Genomic DNA, 17,300 nt, shown 5'->3' with positions numbered 1-17,300 from the left:
GGAAGGGACTGCCCAGGGAGGCGGTGGAGTCACCGTCCCTGCAGGTGTTTAAGGAAAGGTTGGACTTGGCACTGGGTGCCACGGTCTGGTTGATTCGGTGGCGTTCGGTCATAGGTTGGACTTGATGATCTCAGYGGTCTTTCCCAACCGAAGTGATTCTGTGATTCTGTTCCCGATTCGGAGGACCCCAGGCACTCCCGCACTGCCGTGTGTAGAGCCCGAGGCCACACCCGCGGCCGGCCGGGAGCCCTGGGGCGGGAGCAGCCGTGGGGCGGGAGCAGCCCTGGGGCGGGAGCAGCCCCGCTGAGGCCGCAGCGGCCCCGCCCGCGGGAAGCGGCGCTGGAAGGTGCCCTCGGCTCCCGCCGCTGCCGTACGTGGCCGCCACGGCCCCGGCGCGTGGAGCACGTCCCTCCTCTGATTCGCTGTCTCCACAGCGGGCCCCGCCCACCGCGGCCYCTTATTGGTCAGTTCGGCTCCGCCGCTGCTCGCGCCGCGGGCCGCGAGGGGGTGCGCGTCCCACGCATGCGCCTCCCTACCGTGGCCTCTCGCCGCTCTCCCCCCGCCCCGCCGCCGCCGCCGGCCCCGCTCTCGCGCTATGGCGGCCGCCGCCGAAGAGCCGTTCCCGTTCCACGGGCTCCTGCCCAAGAAGGAGACCGGCGCCGCCGCCTTCCTCGCCCGCTTCCCCGACTTCGACGGGCGGGGCGTGCTGCTGGCCGTGCTGGACACCGGCGTGGACCCCGGGGCGCCAGGCATGCAGGTAGAGCGGGGCGGCGGCGGCCCTGGGTCACGGTCGCGGCCCGAGAGGAGCTCCCGGGTCCCGCCAGACCGACCCCGGGGCAACGGGGACGGGGACGAGCGTGGGGGCGGCCATGGCACCSGGGCGGCCTGAGGCAGCGGCGGCGAGATCAGGGGAGGCCCCGAGGGCTGTCCCGGGGACTGTCCCGGTGCCGGGCACTCGYGGCTGTGTGTTCGCTCACGGTTCCCGCCCAGCACGCGTGAGCCGGGGCTCGGGTGCGGGAGGGCGGGGAGATGCCGGAGCCGGGATCCGCACCGGTCACTTGGGGTGCTGCTGCTGTGAGGATCCTCCTCCTAAGCTGTCCAYAGGCGTATTATGGCACTTAAATCTATTCGGCTGCCTTCTCTCACGCAGAGCTCATTATAAAGGAACGCTTTGTGTTTTTGTTAAACCTAAGCGTTACTTCGGTAGTAGGTAGCCCGAGGCTACACACAGCCACCTAGATTTTTTATATGAGAAGTATATTTCTGGCATGATTTGCATGCCCRTCTTTCTCAGCGTGTTTTTCACGCGTTGTATTGCAATAACAGTCTGTATCAAATTCTATTCTGCCAGCTTTATTTTGGATCTGCCAGCTTTGTGTCTCCATCTCGGTTTTGTGAATTTCTCTGTGTGATGTCAATTTGGGCATTTCTCAGTACTTGCTTCTTTTAACCCCTGTCTCATAACATTTCTTTGTCGTGTAAGTTTGCATGTGGCCTTTTGTGTCACTGCTGCTTTTGATTTCTTGTCAACATGTTTACTGTGAGTGCTGACAGAAGAGCCCGTGGAAGAATGATTTGGAGTTGTATGTAACTAGCTTGGATTCGGAATTTTTTTTTTTTTTTTGCTTTGTTTTGTTTTGATTAACCAGAGCTTTTGTTGGATTCTACCTTTTCTTTGGGGTAGCTTTAACTCCTAAGTGACCTCGTTCAGGGACTTGACCCTGGCAGATCTTAGTTCTGTGTTCTGAAATGACTCTTTATGGGATTCAGTTAAACAAAAGGATGAGTTAAGAGGACAGGTCRGGTGGAAGGAGGGACTGGACAACTGTAACTTGGATTGATTTAAGCTGAAATAAAGCTGGTGCTTTTGGCAAGCAGTTGTGGGTGAGTGGAATAGTAATTGAAAAGCTTAATGAAAGCTAGCCAAAAAGCAAGCAAGGTAATACCATCGGCAGAGCAGAAAGTAGCAGAAGACAATTTAGAAGATGCAAGTATAAACTGGATGATGCACATAGTTCTTAAGTTTCACATATRAAAGCAAAAACCCCTAAGATTCTGGAAGTTATGAATGAGAAGTGGTCAACAACAACAAAAGCCCAATATGAATTTATGGGCAGTAGTGGGAAGCTTTGTTGTGATATAGATAACTCAAGGCTCATAAGGAATACTTAGGTCTTGTCATGATCTCAGTGTTGACCAGATCTTATTTTCTTTATGCACAGGATAAGATTTCAGGTAGCGAAGCAAAAGGTTTGTAAAAGAAGTAAAGGGTTTGGAGGGCGGGGTGTGGAACTCACCTTGCAGTGGGTGAGAGTAAGTTTGCAGAGTTGGTAGAAAAACATGTAAAGAAGTTGTGTGGTCTTTCCACACTGCCCACTTATTAGACCTGGCTTAAACCCCTTGCTAAATTGTAGACTGGGGAGATTTTTTGCACAGGGTGTTATAAAGGAGGCATAGGCAGCACACAGCCTGGAATAGCTTTGTAGATGTTTCTCCAGCAAGAGAATGAATGTCCTCACTATGGAGTATTTGGCAGTTTACATTTTGCCTCCATGCAGTGAATCAGTGTCCTGGGCACAGGAAGTGACACAGCATAGCTGTACTGCAAGAAATAGTTTCTAACCTTGGGACAATTTTTGGATTTTTGTTTTTCAACACGCTTGTCTTTGCTGCCGCGTTTTCTTACTGTTAGTCTTTTTGTCAATTATTGGCCTGGCATACAGTTTGATSTATGAGAGTTGAATCAATTGCTTAGAGGGAAGAGGAGACATTATCTGCAGTTAGGTTAATAAGTGTTACAGCTTTGAGTTCAGGCTAATGCCAATAATTACTGCAGGCTAAAATGAGCTGCCCTGTTTTGAATAAGTGGAGTTCTTAAGTCAAAACAAAACAGTTCATTTCATTGCTTTTCCCTTGTGTTTCATTCCTGAGTAGGGTTCCTTTGCTTGTTGATTCTGTGGCTTGATTTGTAAACACTGATTGCAGTGTTTGTTCCCGTTTTGAGGGACAGAAGATTTGGGGACAGAGTTTAACAGTCAAATGCCATTGTATTTATATTCTTCCCTGGATGCTTGTTACTATAGAGAGAATAGTTATCAAGCTTCACAAACCTTAAATCTTTTTCCTGTTGGTTGGCTTTCTTTGACACAAAATGTTAATCTAAYGTGTCCTTACTTTCCTTTTCTTTATTAGTCTTTTGTAGCCAGTGTCCTATAGGGCAATCCTTTCACCTCAACCTCCATTGCTTTTCCATTGGTGCACACTAACTGTAAAGTTTAGTTTGTCTGTTTCTTTCATGCAAGTCTTTTCCCCTTTCAGTCCTCTTGGTAGAATGTATTTTCTATTGTCTGCCAAGTCACGGCTTGTAATTCCTCATTAAGSCACAGTGACTGATGAAATTTCAGGTGGGCAGATAAAGTGCGTTTAATGGAGTGTTGTGGTTGTATGTGTATAGTCTTCGTTCAACCCCACCCTATGCGTTCCCTGTTCCTGTTGTGGCTTCTTATGTTTCATGATAGATAAGTCAGTTCATTTAATTTCTTGCAAATTTACTTATTTTATGAAATGGCTTTTGGAAATATTTAGTAACATTAAGTTGTACTTGTATGTGATAACTTTCTAGCAGTAGCAGCTAGTTTGGTTTTACTTGGTTTTCAGCACTGAGTTAAAAAAGATTGCTTGGAAATTATTTTATTTGTGATGATGATCAGCTGTCCCATGACCAAAGTGCTGAAGAACTTGTTCATCTCTTGTTGTTGCAGTAGCTGTCAGTTGGAGTCAGTAATTGTATGGGCTGGCAAAAACATGCTCAAATGCATCTGGCTTTTCSTGTCCTATTGGGATTGTCATAGATACTGGTGCTCCTCTACATCTATTGTAACGGATCAGATGCCAGGATTATGCACTTAGATAATTTTAGTGTTCCTGGTTTGCTAATTTATCTGTTTTCCAAAATCAGGACTAACTTGTATGTAGGATTTTCAAACTTCAAGAGGAAATGTATAAACAGCAAAGCAATTTTCAGTTTTTAACTACTAATTTGTTTTTCAAATGCCTATAGACATGCCATGATAATTAAGGTAGGATTGCAGATATTTTTCTAAATACAGTATAAAATACTTTTAATTGTATGAAAGTTCTCTTTTTTTAATTTTAATGCAAAAACTACTAAAGTGGGCCTTTTGTCTGWAATAACTAATTACTCCAGGACTTTTCTGTTCACATAAGGGAATTGATCAAGTTCATGTGATTATTTTTTATTATCAATTTTTCAGTTCAGAATTACAAGATTTACGAAGGAAAATTGAGCAGAACTCTTGAGTTTCACTCTGGCGTTGCTGCTTGTGGGCAATGTGCCGAACAGCAGTTCATGACATCAGGAGCCACCGTATCGGTTACTGCACTAAAATACTGTGAACCTGTCTGGATTTCTGCTCTTAGGAATTGAACCTTGGACTAGCTGAAACTCTGAGTTTCTGGTGTCTTACTGAAAGACTCTGATTTGTTGGTTCTGACAGTACAAACTCACATGCGTGTGCAGACCTGCTGGGTTTCAGCTAGGAGGCGAAGAGCCATAGGGTGTAGGAGTTGAACCTTGTCTTTCTGGCTAGGAAACAACTTCTAAAACTACCCAAGCTTGCTGCAGCATAAATCTGTGTTCTGGCCACCTGTTGCTGTTTAACTTACCTCCTTCAAACAAGTCACCTTGGATTACATTTTCATTCTTGTTTCCTTGTATGTTGATCACTGAATAGCTCACTTTGAGTAGAGGCCTAGTGAAAAATGTCCAGTGCTGCTGATCTTGTGTTTGGCTTGCAGTCGCTTTAGTATTGGAGCAGCTCTTGAGGCCAGCATTGAAGACATTTATTACAAATGTACAAAAATTACATGCTTTAGTGCCTACACRCTGTTCCCCAAGTAAATTTTCACTACTGTATAACTGTTCTTCAGTAAATGTTTTCCCATGTTAACATGATCTAAAGATTTTCTTCAGTGAACTTGGATTTCTATTAACTGAGTAGCACTGTTGGTTTCTGTGATGAAACTTCTTTCCTAGCAAGACTCTTCAAAAACAGTATTTGTTACCTTCTGGGAAATTAAATTGATGCTCTTTTTATGGTTACTGTGGGTTTGGAATATTTGAGGGGTTTTTTGTTTGTTGTTTTTTTTTTTTAACTGTTTAAGCCTGTTTTCATTGGGGTGTTGCTTGTTATTTGTCTGGGTTGGTTTTTCTATTGTTGAGTTTTTGGGAGGTTRTTTTTTGGATTGTATGATTTCTGTCTGGGTTTTGTTTATTTTTTTTTAAKCCATGAGTATTTGAGATCATGGAAGTATCTATCCTTGTTTGTTGAGATATGATAAGATCATGACTCTTGTCTTTTTGGCAGCATCACAGTGACTTTTATGAAACAGCTTGAATGTGTTGTCARCTTCCAGTAGCTGAATTCACAGTTCCAGATCATTGTTGGAACAAAACTACCTTCCATATGTTATGTCTAATATCAAAGGTATTAATAGAGAATGAAGGCAACAATACCAAATATTTAAATAGTAGAAAAAAGCAGATGTTGCTGCTTTTCTGAATATGAAACTATTTTTGCTTTCAGTGTAGTTAATGTATAGGAAGTACTGGGAAGATTATTTTTTTTAAATCAGTCTTTGATATAGAATTGTAAAAATAGGTACATAGGATCAATTAATAGAATTATAGTATGGTTTGGATTGGAAGGGACCTTAAAAGGCCATCTAGTCCAAACCCCTGCAATGAGCAGGGATATCTTCAACTAGATCAGATTGGTCAGAGCCCCATCCAATCCCTTGAATATTTCCAGGGATAGGGCAACCTGTTCCAGTGTTTCACTCTCCTCATAGTGAAAAATTACTTCCTTATACCTAGTCCATTAGTCTCCTTTAGTTTAAAATCATTCCTCCATGTCCTATCACTGCCTGTGCTATTGTAAAAGGTTCGTTTCCAGCTTTCTTACAGGCCCCTTTAGGTCCTGGGAGGTTGCTTTAAGATCTTTCCAGAGCCTTCTCTTCTCCAGGCTGAACAGCCCCAGCTCTCTCAACCTGTCTTCATAAGAGAGATGCTCCAGCCCTCTGAGTTCATATTCAAGGGAATACTACTGTAAATGAAGTTTATGTGCTGTACAAACTCATATAGTAGCTACTAGATGAAGCATGTTAATGCAAGAAAATAACTTTTGAGCATTTTTGATAAATGTTAAATAAATAAATTCTTAACTGTACTATTGGTAATTGTGTAGAAGGTTCCTCTAGGTGAAGGGAACCTTAGATAATTTCTTTTGTCATGCTTAGCTACCTGCAACTACATTAAAGTCTGTCAGGACTTCAGTTTTGTTTTAATTTGAGGAGGCTTTAAATTTATGCTCATAAGCTCTTCATAGGTAGTCAGGTCTTCTCCTCACCCTGGAAAAAATACTCCTTATTTAAGTATTAGGTGTATATAACCATAGCTTCTAACAGKTCAGATAGATTTAAACACAAAGCCGAATCTTTGAAACAGGAAAAATAAGGTGATAGTAACTTSTATTCCTTTTAGGAATTTTTTCAAGCTCAGTTAAGAGACTCCAGGTTGTGAGAGCTTGTACTTCAGCACCTTTCAGTATCTTAGCTGTGCACTTATTGCCCTCATTGTCCAGAATGAGGGGTCAAAACCAACACAGCAGATAATATAAAAACAAACAGTAGTTCTTGCAATTTTTTTTTTTTGCAAATTTAGGTGTGGTTTTAAATTGAAGCTGGTTGTACTTTGTTGATAGAGTGTTTTTACTTGTTTCTCTTCTAAATCCTTTTTAGAAATAAGGTGGATTTGTATGAATCAGAGAGATGGACATGTTGCTCTTAGTTCTTCAAAAATTTATCTTGAGTTCAAGTTGGTTTTATAGTTCAAGTTGATTTTATAGTTTAAGTTCAGTTAAAGGCTGGGTGTCTAAGTTAGTTTGATATTTTTAACAGCAAAACTTTCCTGGTTTATGTGCTAAAGGGTAATCAAGTACACCTTCAATTTTTCTGTACTCATATTTTCAGATCACAACTGATGGGAAACCGAAGATAATTGATATAATTGACACAACAGGCAGTGGTGATGTAACTACRTGTACCATTGCAGAACCTAAAGATGGAGAAATTATTGGTCTTTCTGGAAGAACTTTAAAGGTGAGTATTTGGAGGTAGAGAGACACCACTGGACATTTTCCTTCCTTAACAGTGAATTTAGCACTTGATTGGTTTTTAAAGAATTTACTTCCTTTTGACCAGCTGTTGTGGTTTAAGCCCAGCTGGCACCATAGAGCTTCTCACTCAGCCTTCCCCCAGTAGTATGGGGAAAAGAGAATCAGAAGGGTGCAGTTAAGAAAGCTCATGTGTTGAGATAAAGGTAATTTAATAAGTAAAACAAAAGTCTTGCATGCAAGCAAAGAAAAACAAATAATTCATTCACCACATCCTATGGACAGACAGGTATTCAGCCATCTCCAGGACAGCTGGGCTCCACACATAATGGTCCCTTGAGAAGATAAATGTCATCATTCTGARCAACACCACATCTTCATTCTTCCCCCAGCTTTATATCCTGACCATGAAGCCATAAGTTATGAGATATCCCTGTGCTCAGTTGGGATCTGTTGTCCAAGCTATGTCCCCTCCCAGATCCTGGTGCATCTCCAGTGTGCTCACTGCTGGGGTGAGTGAGAGAAAAAGCCTGGGAGGGAGAAAAAGCCTTGAYTCTGTGYAAGCACTGCCCAGCAACAGCTGCAACATCCCTGAGTTACTAAGAGTGTTCAGTGCACATCCAAAACACAGCCCCATATCAGCTACTGTGGAGAAAATCAACCCTAGCCCAGCTGGAACCAGCAAGCCAGATCTCACCTAAAACTAATGCTGCACTTGATCATCCTCATGCAGATTGCTTATTTTTCTTATCCTTTTCATATGTCTTTAATATTTTCTGAATAGCAGAATGAAGGTGTGTACCGTGCTTTTTGGGAAACTTGATAAGCATTTGATTGTTTGTTCAAAACAGTATCTGATACAGCTTTGGAAAATGGCTGAAGAAAACCTGCTAATATGCTTTAAAAATATCAGATGCTGTTGTGCCTTTCAAAGTGCTAGTATTTTCCACGTTTRCATAAACTATAAGAGGAACTGTGTTAAGCTCGTGGTGAATAATTCTAGAGACTGAAAAATCTGTGAGGACCTAGTTGTAGATTCACTGAATTCTCACTGTGCATAGAACTGAAACAGTGTAGGGTTTTCAGAAAGGACACAATGAGATCTAGAGAGGTCTTGGGTACATGGAGCTGCTTATTTTGCCTACATGTTCTTGATTTCCTGGCTGGATTAAAGAGGCGATACTGGGGCATCACATCTTGGGATCTCTTCATGTTGTCAGCTTTCTTCTTAATTTTGCACAGAAGATGAGTGAATCTGTTGCACTGTTGTTACTAGGATTAGTGGGTCCTGATATACTGAGTTTAAATTGCATCAAGATGGGAAATGAGGCTTTCAGGTGTTTGTCCTGAATGATTTCCAGCTATACTCCCACATGTTAGGGTGTGTATTTTCATTTATAGTACYAATATTTCCACAGCCCAGTAAAGCTGGGGCTTTGTGTTTTAAAAGTAGACTATTAGGGCAACTGATACTTAAAGATGTTGAATGGCAGTGTCACATGGAACTGATATTGATTCTTTGGGAACTGGATTGAAAATGCCATGTCATGTTGTTTAAACAGTGCAGTAGTTATTGTTATGGAGACAGGAAATTAAATTGGCAGTATTTGCAAGTTTGTTCTGCTAAGCTCTCTTACACAGTATTGGKTTTTTTTGTTTGTGAGGTTTTTTAATGCCGTTACTTAACCTATTTCTAAATACACTTTTTTGTAGATTCCAACAAACTGGGTAAATCCTTCAGGCAAATATCACATTGGCATAAAAAATGGCTATGATATTTATCCTAAAGCCCTGAAAGAGAGGATTCAGGTAAGGAATTATCTTTTGTGTCCAGTATGTAGTCATATTTTATTGTTCTGTTTCTTAATTTTTTTAGAAACACCCAGCAAGTGATTTGCTAACGCACTTATGCTGCTAACCAGCACTTGAGAGCTATTCTCTCTGATTTTTATTACTTACATGATCCATTTCTTCTGTGATTTTTTTTCAGAACAACAGGAAGTGGCCCAGTGGTCCATTGAGGTGAAAGCTGTAGAAATTACTGATACCCTTTTTTTATTGTGTGGCAATTGATGTGTATTTATACTATTGTACGGTACTTATTTAGCCATTGTCTCAAATCAGGATTTTTGAATGTCTTTTTTGTAGACTTTATACTTTGACATATTGAGGAACTTGAAATTTTGAGGAACCTCTTTTATTTTACAGAAAGAGCGCAAGGAAAAGCTCTGGGATCCTGTTCACAGGCTGGCTCTAGCAGAAGCCTGTAGGAAACAAGAAGAATTTGATGCTGCTCATAGCTCTCCCTCACAGGTTTGCATTAAGCCTAAATTTATAAGCTGGTTCTTTGCAAGAATTTGTTACTGATTGACAGGATTAAAATGTTTCATTAGGTTAGTGAAGGAGAGGCTCTTGTGAGTGTTTTGGCAGATGACTTACCARTGTATCTTCTGATCAATTTTAGAAGACTTTACGTGGATGGTTGTTTGGTTTGCTTAGTGTTACCCACTTTCAAAAGTAGATGTCAATTATGAAAATGGTATTRCTTCAAAAAATTTATAGCCTATTTTCAGTAAGTTTTATTTTTAATTTATTGTGCTATTTTTTGAGGCCACCATCCTTGCTGTGTTCAAAGTTGGAATTTTCTAAACATATTGTTTTCATTCAAAGTGGACACTGAAGTGAAGTATGAGAAATGTTTCAGGTTACTACTTTAACAGTATTTAAGAAAATGATGGCTTTAAATGTTATGATTACAGAAATTACAAGTAGTTTCACATAATAGGCCAAAAATAGACAGTGCACTGTTGAAAGCYATTAAAGTTCTATATGTTTGTGACTCCCAGGATAATCTAACATTCCTGAGAAAATAATGGAACAAAGGTATAGCACTAAAAAAATATGTGGGATTACCAATCTTGTAAYAACTTTAGAAATACTCTAACAGAATTTTGTTTGCCTTATTAGGTAAATAAGCTAATAAAGGAAGAGCTTCAAAATCAAGTGGAGTTGTTGAATTCTTTTGAGAAAAAATACAGTGATCCTGGCCCAGTATATGATTGTCTAGTGTGGAATGATGGTGAGACCTGGAGGTAAATGACTAAACTTGTCTAAAATGTCTTGTTATCACATAAGACATCACCTCGCGTTGAAGACTTGTTATACCTTTTATATCTGCTGTCTTTACAGAGGTTTTAAATATTTTTTTGCTTAAAAATAATATTGCTGTATCAATCAAATTTCTTGACAAAATTCTGATCCCAATAAAGACAGGGTAGAATAAAGTCTTATTGAAGACAGTACGATATGAGTGTAAGCTTACGGGATTTTTCTTCTGAAGCAGAATAAAACTGTTTTGACTATCCGTTGGTGATATGAAAAAACCCCAAACAAAACACAGGTGTCTATGCACAGACTTCAGGATGTAACATGGCACATTTCTTGACTGATACGTGTATCATACAAAACAGTAAAATTTCAAATGTTTGTGGATTAGTACTGAGCATCTACRTTTAGTAAAATTTCTTCCTTCAACTTGCATGAATTTTCATATGCTTGCTTTTCAAATACAGATCTATTTGAATTTGGAAGTGTTTGAAAGTCATTTTATTTAGATAACTGTGTAGTTTCTGAATCTTAAGTATAACCAGTCAGGTTTTAAATAGTTGCTTAAAGAACTATTTAAAGATACCATAAACACAAAACTAAGCTTCATTTTGGTGTTCTCGGCTTGGAGGGGGTAGATAGCTGAACATTTGTAGCAGTTGGGAAATTGCCTTTTTGTTTGTTTGTTTTTGTCAACAGAGCCTGCATAGATACAAGTGAGAGTGGTGACTTAACTAACTGTACAGTGCTGAGAACATACAAAGAGGCCCAGGAATATGGATCTTTTGGAACATCTGAGATGTTGAATTATTCTGTGAATATATATGATGATGGAAACCTCCTTTCCATTGTGACAAGTGGAGGTAAATGAAAGTAATCTTGAGAAMATTTTGCTGCTAAGTAGGTRTCATAAGAAGCAGTAATTTGTATTGGGTACCGATTCTGATACTTGGGATGGCTCTTAATTAGGCAGGTGTCTTAAAGCATTGGTTATTATGGCTTTTAAGATCAATACTCATAGTTCCTGAATTGAACCTTACAGTGACAGCTCTTTACCAGACTTGATTGCAYTTTTGTAAAAAATATTGTCAACTTTATGTACTTAAGCATGTATATATAGAATATGCATGCTTAGGTACTCTTCAAGRTGTTCCTGCATCTTAAAGCCCAAACGAGAGAACCTTCTTTCAAAACACCTTTTTCATTTTGTTTGTTAATATAGTGTGATGATTGATTTTTAGTTGCTATCCTTTGTGCTTGTATATTTTAAAAATCTTCCATATACTATCCATGAGCAAAATGGGTATTGATCTTTGTTTGGGTTTATACAAACTTTCTTGTTATGTCAGGTGTAACTATGACTGTAGCTCCAGCCACTCTGAACCGCTTTTAGTGTATTCTTTAAATAATCACTGTTTGTTTTGGAAGCAAACAGAGTGGTTAGGATGGTATGGATACCTTTGCTTAGAAAGGTGCTCTTCATTCGTCATGAAGCTATCCCATCTCAGTGGAGCTACATAAGCAGTTCTGTTATTTTAAATAGGTGGTAACATTTTTGAGATGTTCCTTTCTATGTTTCTGTGCAATTGTGTTTTGTGTTTTTTTTTCTTAATCCCTGCTATCTGAGTTGTCTTAGGTGTAATATTCATAATAGTAGGAAGTGTTGAGCGTTTGAAGTAACTTTTGTTAATGGAATGAAGTCAATACTTTGTTCCTCTCTGCCTGCTGCCTCCTTTCTCTCCTCAAAAAACTGTTTGCTTTGTTGAACCTCATACAATTGGCCTCAGCCTATTGATCCAGCCTGTCCAGCTCCCTCCTTAGAGCCCTCCTATCCTCCAGCTGATCAACTTTCTTGCCCAATTAGTTGTTGTCTGCAGACTGATTGAGGATGCCCTCAATCCCCTTGTCCAGATCATCAATAAGATTRTTAAACAGGGCTGGCTCCACTGCTGAGCCCTGGTGAGCACTGTCACCCTTTTGGTATCAACACCACTGGTGATCCGTCACCAATGGGATTTATGTGCTTATAGTTCAATAAGTGAAAATTAATTGAGCTGTACCATATTAATTTGTATAAATGAAGTTCACTAAAAAAAAMCATACTTTTCATTTTCACAGGAGCTCATGGAACACATGTAGCTAGTATTGCAGCTGGATACTTTCCAGAAGAACCAGAACGAAATGGTGTGGCTCCTGGAGCTCAGATTCTTGCAATCAAGATTGGTGACACGAGACTAAGTACAATGGAAACTGGCACTGGACTAATAAGAGCTGTGGGTATTTCACTGAATAAAGTATTAATCTCAGCAGTGTGACTTAAGTGTAAAATATTGTGAAACTTCATACCCTACTTGTTTATAAGCTTTGTTTTTATGGTTTTACAATATTTCCAACAAAAATGCCAAAAATAAAAAAAAACAAGCCATCCCAATAAAAACCCAACAAAACAACAGAAACCCCAAACAAAAATAACCCAGCCAAAACCCCTAAAAACAATGAGAAYGTATTTTAAAGCATATTTTAAGACTAGTGTTTCAATATAAAACAAGACTTCTGTTGTATAGAGCACTTACAGAGTTTTTTCAGGCAAACAGACTTGTGGTATGTCTGACTGATTAGAGAAGTTACTTGCATGCTTGCCTAAAGTTCTTTGTGTCGTGAGTATATTTTTATAGTTACTTAGATRACTACAGAACACTAATAAATCTAGAAGAGGGAACTAGTGTCTACTTACATTGCTGTATTTGTGTTAACTCCTTCTCTTAAGATCCCTTTAATGATGGAAGACCCAAGAGCTTTTTTGTGAAGTGATTTGATCGGGAAAAAATTTTACACAGAAAAAGGATCTGAAAATAGAAAATTATATTTGTGGTCTGCAGGATATTTTGATCTAGCAACATGAACAATAATTTTCTTGCAACTTTTTGGAGTTCAGCCAAACTGCACAGGAAGGGAGATTTGTATGTTCTTGAGAACAGGCATTAGAGACAGCACTGATGATGTCTGTTGTCTGCACTTTTTTCCTAGGATAATATCTTAATGTATAGCTTGGCAAGAATAGGGCTCTTAATGGAGTAGGTTTTTTTAATTCTCTTTGTTCTTTGGGAAAATAGCACRTAACTGGTTGCAGTAAGCTATATTCTGGAATCAAGAGATTTATTTCTTAGATAGGTAGATCAGTTTAAGCAGATATTTTCTGTCATTCCTGGAAGTCACTTGCATTGTATGACTAGTATTTTGACTTTTGTTTTTACTTTATCAGATGATAGAAACAATAAAATACAAATGTGATCTTGTCAACTATAGCTATGGAGAAGCCACACATTGGCCAAATTCTGGGTGAGTAGTACTGTGGTTTAAGTATTTTAATTTCACAGTGGCGGAATTATATTTGTTGAGCTTTGTGTAAGTCAGCTGTAACTAAGAAGAATCATCAGGTTTATATGATTCATTTGTGAGAAACTGCAGTTTAAATTTTAAACTGGCTTTGAAAGATGTAGACCCCTTTTAATTTATACTATGTACACAAATATGTAATACRCAGATTTATAACACACACAATATTTTAGAATGGTAAAGAACTTCTGTAGTTGCAACACCACGTGATCTATGGGTATTTTTTGAAGACCTAAGATCACTACATATTTTTTACTCCTTTTTGAAACCAGCAGATATTTTTGTGCTCAGCTTGTGTACTGGAACCGCCTCTGCTAGGTGTGGGCAGCAGGCRGCATAATATTCCTTGTTTGGTGAATGGTCAGGGGTTCTGGTAGAAACGGGGGCTTTGTCCTGTGGAAGAAAGCAGTATTGTTGAGTAAATGATTTATTTCTCTCTCTTACTTCAGGAGAATTTGTGAAGTGATTAATGAAGCAGTGTGGAAACACAATGTAATCTATGTTTCAAGTGCAGGAAATAATGGTCCTTGCCTGTCTACAGTAGGGTGTCCTGGTGGAACTACATCTAGTGTAATAGGTAAATAATTTTTTTTTGGAAAAAAGTTTTGACATTATTCAGCTTCTGTCTTTTCAGACCTTTTGCTACATCTTTGCTGAACTAAATCTAAAAAATTGTCTGCTGGGCTGCAAGGTTATTTTTGAGMGGCATTTGCTCTATGCTCTAGTATACAGATTGAGGTTGCTATCTTCTTACAATTCAAGACCTTAGGTAGAAAAGAGGTAGGAGGGAGGCAAATGGTCTTGATGTGGTTTTGTATAAAATTTGCAAAAGAAATCTTTGGTCTGACTTATTTGAAGATTTCAGGATTTCTTTTTAAACTGTAATTGTCTAAGCACACCACTTTGTTCAAACCAATAGCTGCTGGTAAATACAATTTATAAAAAAAGATTCTAAGTTGGATTCTGATTAATTTTATGGAAAGTCTTGCAATGCATTCTGAATTGGCTGAGCTACAGTTTTGGATCATTTGTCTTAATCAGATACTCTAATTTTTATTTTTAGGAAACATGTTTTTTAATKTATATATAAAATGATCCTGACCTAGATAAGTTTTTGTAGGGGAGAAATTCTTCCAGCTACAGTGCCACTTCTGTGCAAGTCTATTACTGACATTAAAATTCTTTTTCTGATGGGCTGATAGRTGGTTTTGATATTTTAGTGAAAGATTGAGTTGTAAGACTTGGCAAAATGTCTAGCTTTCAGGGGTARCTTCCTTAGTCTTAGTTTTTGTATAAATCCTCTGTTGCCTCACTGATGCATTCCACAAGATGCTTTTAAAAKCTCMGAATTCTTATGCAAGGAGACCAGTGTGTAAGGAGACTASCATGGAGTCCTGAAAGCTGGAGAGCTGATGTTCCAGGGCAGCTAGTAGAATTAATGCTGATTACTTTCTGAAAGTTAATCTCCTATTAATTCACTACTGAGACTGGGAATTGRAACTGGAACTAACAAGCTCTTTTCAGGTCTGCACTGGCTTTGCTCTTACTGTGCCTCTACTCTGTTAATTCAACTTAGCTGTATCACTCTGGAGACTGGGTTATTATTCATTCTGCATTGCCAAGTAACTTGCTCCTGTCCTCCATCTGGAGTGAACTAGATAGGGTTTTTAGGTATTTTAAGGGTAAAGCAAAATACATCTGACAGGTTGGCTTAGTTCACACAGACTTGCCCAATTTGTCAGTTTGGTACGGGAGTTTTCTACCACCCTGGTAGTGCTTATGCTGTTAAAGGGGAGTGTACCGGTTCGAACAGGTAAATTACATAGTTGCAACGTGCACCCTTGGAATTCTCTTCTAAAATGCAACTTTATCGGGCTTTGATGTGTACATTTACATATGCTGTGCACTTGGGATTGATACCAGTAAAGACTGTCTCCTGTCTGAGATGTGTGGATGTGGCCATTTGCTCCAGGGGGTGTAGCTTTGAGCCACAGGAGCATGAACCAATTCACATGAATTGCTCTAAGGTACATGGCTAAGGTAGTTAGTTCATAGCAGAGCAGTGTAAACACAGGAAAGGGATGCAGGAGAGAGTGAAGACATGTAAGTTACCTGTTGTAAAAGAAATGTGAATACATTCTATTTCAGCTAAATAAAAGTGAATCTTGGAAGTTTGCATGGTATTTTAATATTATATAGTGTGACCGTGAGCATTYTTACTGCATAGCATGATGTTTGCACTTGCCTTGCAAAAATACCTGGATTTAATGAGATGGAAAATGTGTGTTTGCATTTTAAACAWCAAGCAAGAATTCTTTTTATAATGAATTTAAACAACAGAAATATTTTACTTTAGTTTTTATTAAATACTCATATTACATCTAAAATGCATGAATGTTTTTTACAGGTGTTGGTGCCTACGTGTCACCTGACATGATGGTTGCTGAATATTCCTTAAGAGAAAAGCTGCCGGCAAATCAATACACTTGGTCATCCAGAGGGCCTAGGTAGGTTATATTCCAAGAACAAATTGGTTACTTTGGGGTTCAGATTATGTAACTCAGAATCTAAAATTGGTCACTAATCCCAAAATAAAAGTGTTTCTTTTGTGTGGAAAGAGCATAACTAGACTGATCTTCTGGCAACACCTTTGCGTGCTGGGCTGTAGAACTCCTGGGGGAGAGGGAATAGCCCTGAACTGCCTCAGCACAACCTGAATTTTTCAGAAAAGTGTTTGGTTGCAGACCTACTCAGAGATGATAAAAGGTGCTGAAAGGTCATTTGGAAATTTGTTTGGGTTTTCTAAATGTACTTTTTTCTATAGTATTTATTTCATTATGTTAGTGTGGTGAAGTTCAATGTTCTGTAAGTGTTGAAGATTAAAATAAATACTGTTACTGCAGTGGTGTTACTTCTGGCTTCATTGACATTGCTGTGATGGCATAACTTCCTCAGGGGTTTTCAGTCCAGTAGATGTGTGAGTAAGCAGAAAAAATTGCTTTCTACTTCACTCTAAAGAAAATTTTCTTAAAGATCTGTAAAAGAAATTTGAAGGGAAATGTAAACTCCCATTTTGTTTTGCCTTAGAAGCCTTTGATAGTAATGTGGTAGATAAAAGATGAAAAAAGTAGTGACATCTCTTCTTGAGTTCTTGCCTGTAATTTAGACTTYGTAATTGTTCTCTAGCTGTTATGGTGTTTGTGTATTTACAGGCAGATATATTGTTTCAAGGATGTTGTTATGAAGAATTATCATGTTTTGTGTAGGGAGGAGAGAAACATACTCTGTGCCTTCAGCTGAGAAAGGGGGAGAGATTTATAATTAATTTTGATATACATATACAAACACACATAAATAATAAATCACTTTTCATTTGCTTAGTCACTGTGCCCTGTGAAATAATCAGAATAAGCATATGTCAGATGAAAGGCCAAGTCTGGCCAAAGGAGAATTCTCCTTCTGTAGAGTGTGACATGCAGCTGACTGGAGAGTTCCTGAAGTTTGCTGGAGCAGTCTTGGTGTAGGGATCAGTCTGTCCCAGAAAGCACTAGAGGCTTTCAGGCAGCTGTGCTGTGTGCTGCTTGTCCAGAGGTGCTGGGGTACAGA

The 17,300-nt window shown here is 39.3% G+C and overlaps 1 protein-coding gene across 2 annotated transcripts in view; it reads left to right on the top strand.

Annotated features, from left to right (window-relative positions):
• Positions 1-527: 527 nt before the first annotated feature.
• Positions 528-17,300, top strand: part of TPP2 (tripeptidyl peptidase 2) — a 51,839-nt gene continuing 35,066 nt past the window's right edge. The window contains exons 1-10 of one of the 2 annotated variants that reach the window (XM_057378175.1): positions 528-757; positions 7,051-7,179; positions 8,907-9,002; positions 9,402-9,506; positions 10,161-10,285; positions 10,998-11,161; positions 12,417-12,571; positions 13,561-13,637; positions 14,144-14,271; positions 16,102-16,201. In XM_057378175.1, coding sequence (XP_057234158.1) covers positions 596-757; positions 7,051-7,179; positions 8,907-9,002; positions 9,402-9,506; positions 10,161-10,285; positions 10,998-11,161; positions 12,417-12,571; positions 13,561-13,637; positions 14,144-14,271; positions 16,102-16,201 — 1,241 coding nt within the window. In that variant the 5' untranslated portion in view covers positions 528-595. The remainder of the gene's footprint in view (positions 758-7,050; positions 7,180-8,906; positions 9,003-9,401; positions 9,507-10,160; positions 10,286-10,997; positions 11,162-12,416; positions 12,572-13,560; positions 13,638-14,143; positions 14,272-16,101; positions 16,202-17,300) is intronic. The other variant, XM_057378176.1, reaches the window with a different exon arrangement.

This window comes from Malurus melanocephalus, unplaced genomic scaffold, assembly GCF_030028575.1.
Source record: "Malurus melanocephalus ecotype Western Australia unplaced genomic scaffold, MMel_1.1 scaffold_344, whole genome shotgun sequence".
Lineage (NCBI taxonomy): Eukaryota > Metazoa > Chordata > Aves > Passeriformes > Maluridae > Malurus > Malurus melanocephalus.
Note: the sequence above shows the minus strand (reverse complement) of the source record. Positions and strands in the feature narration are given on the sequence as shown.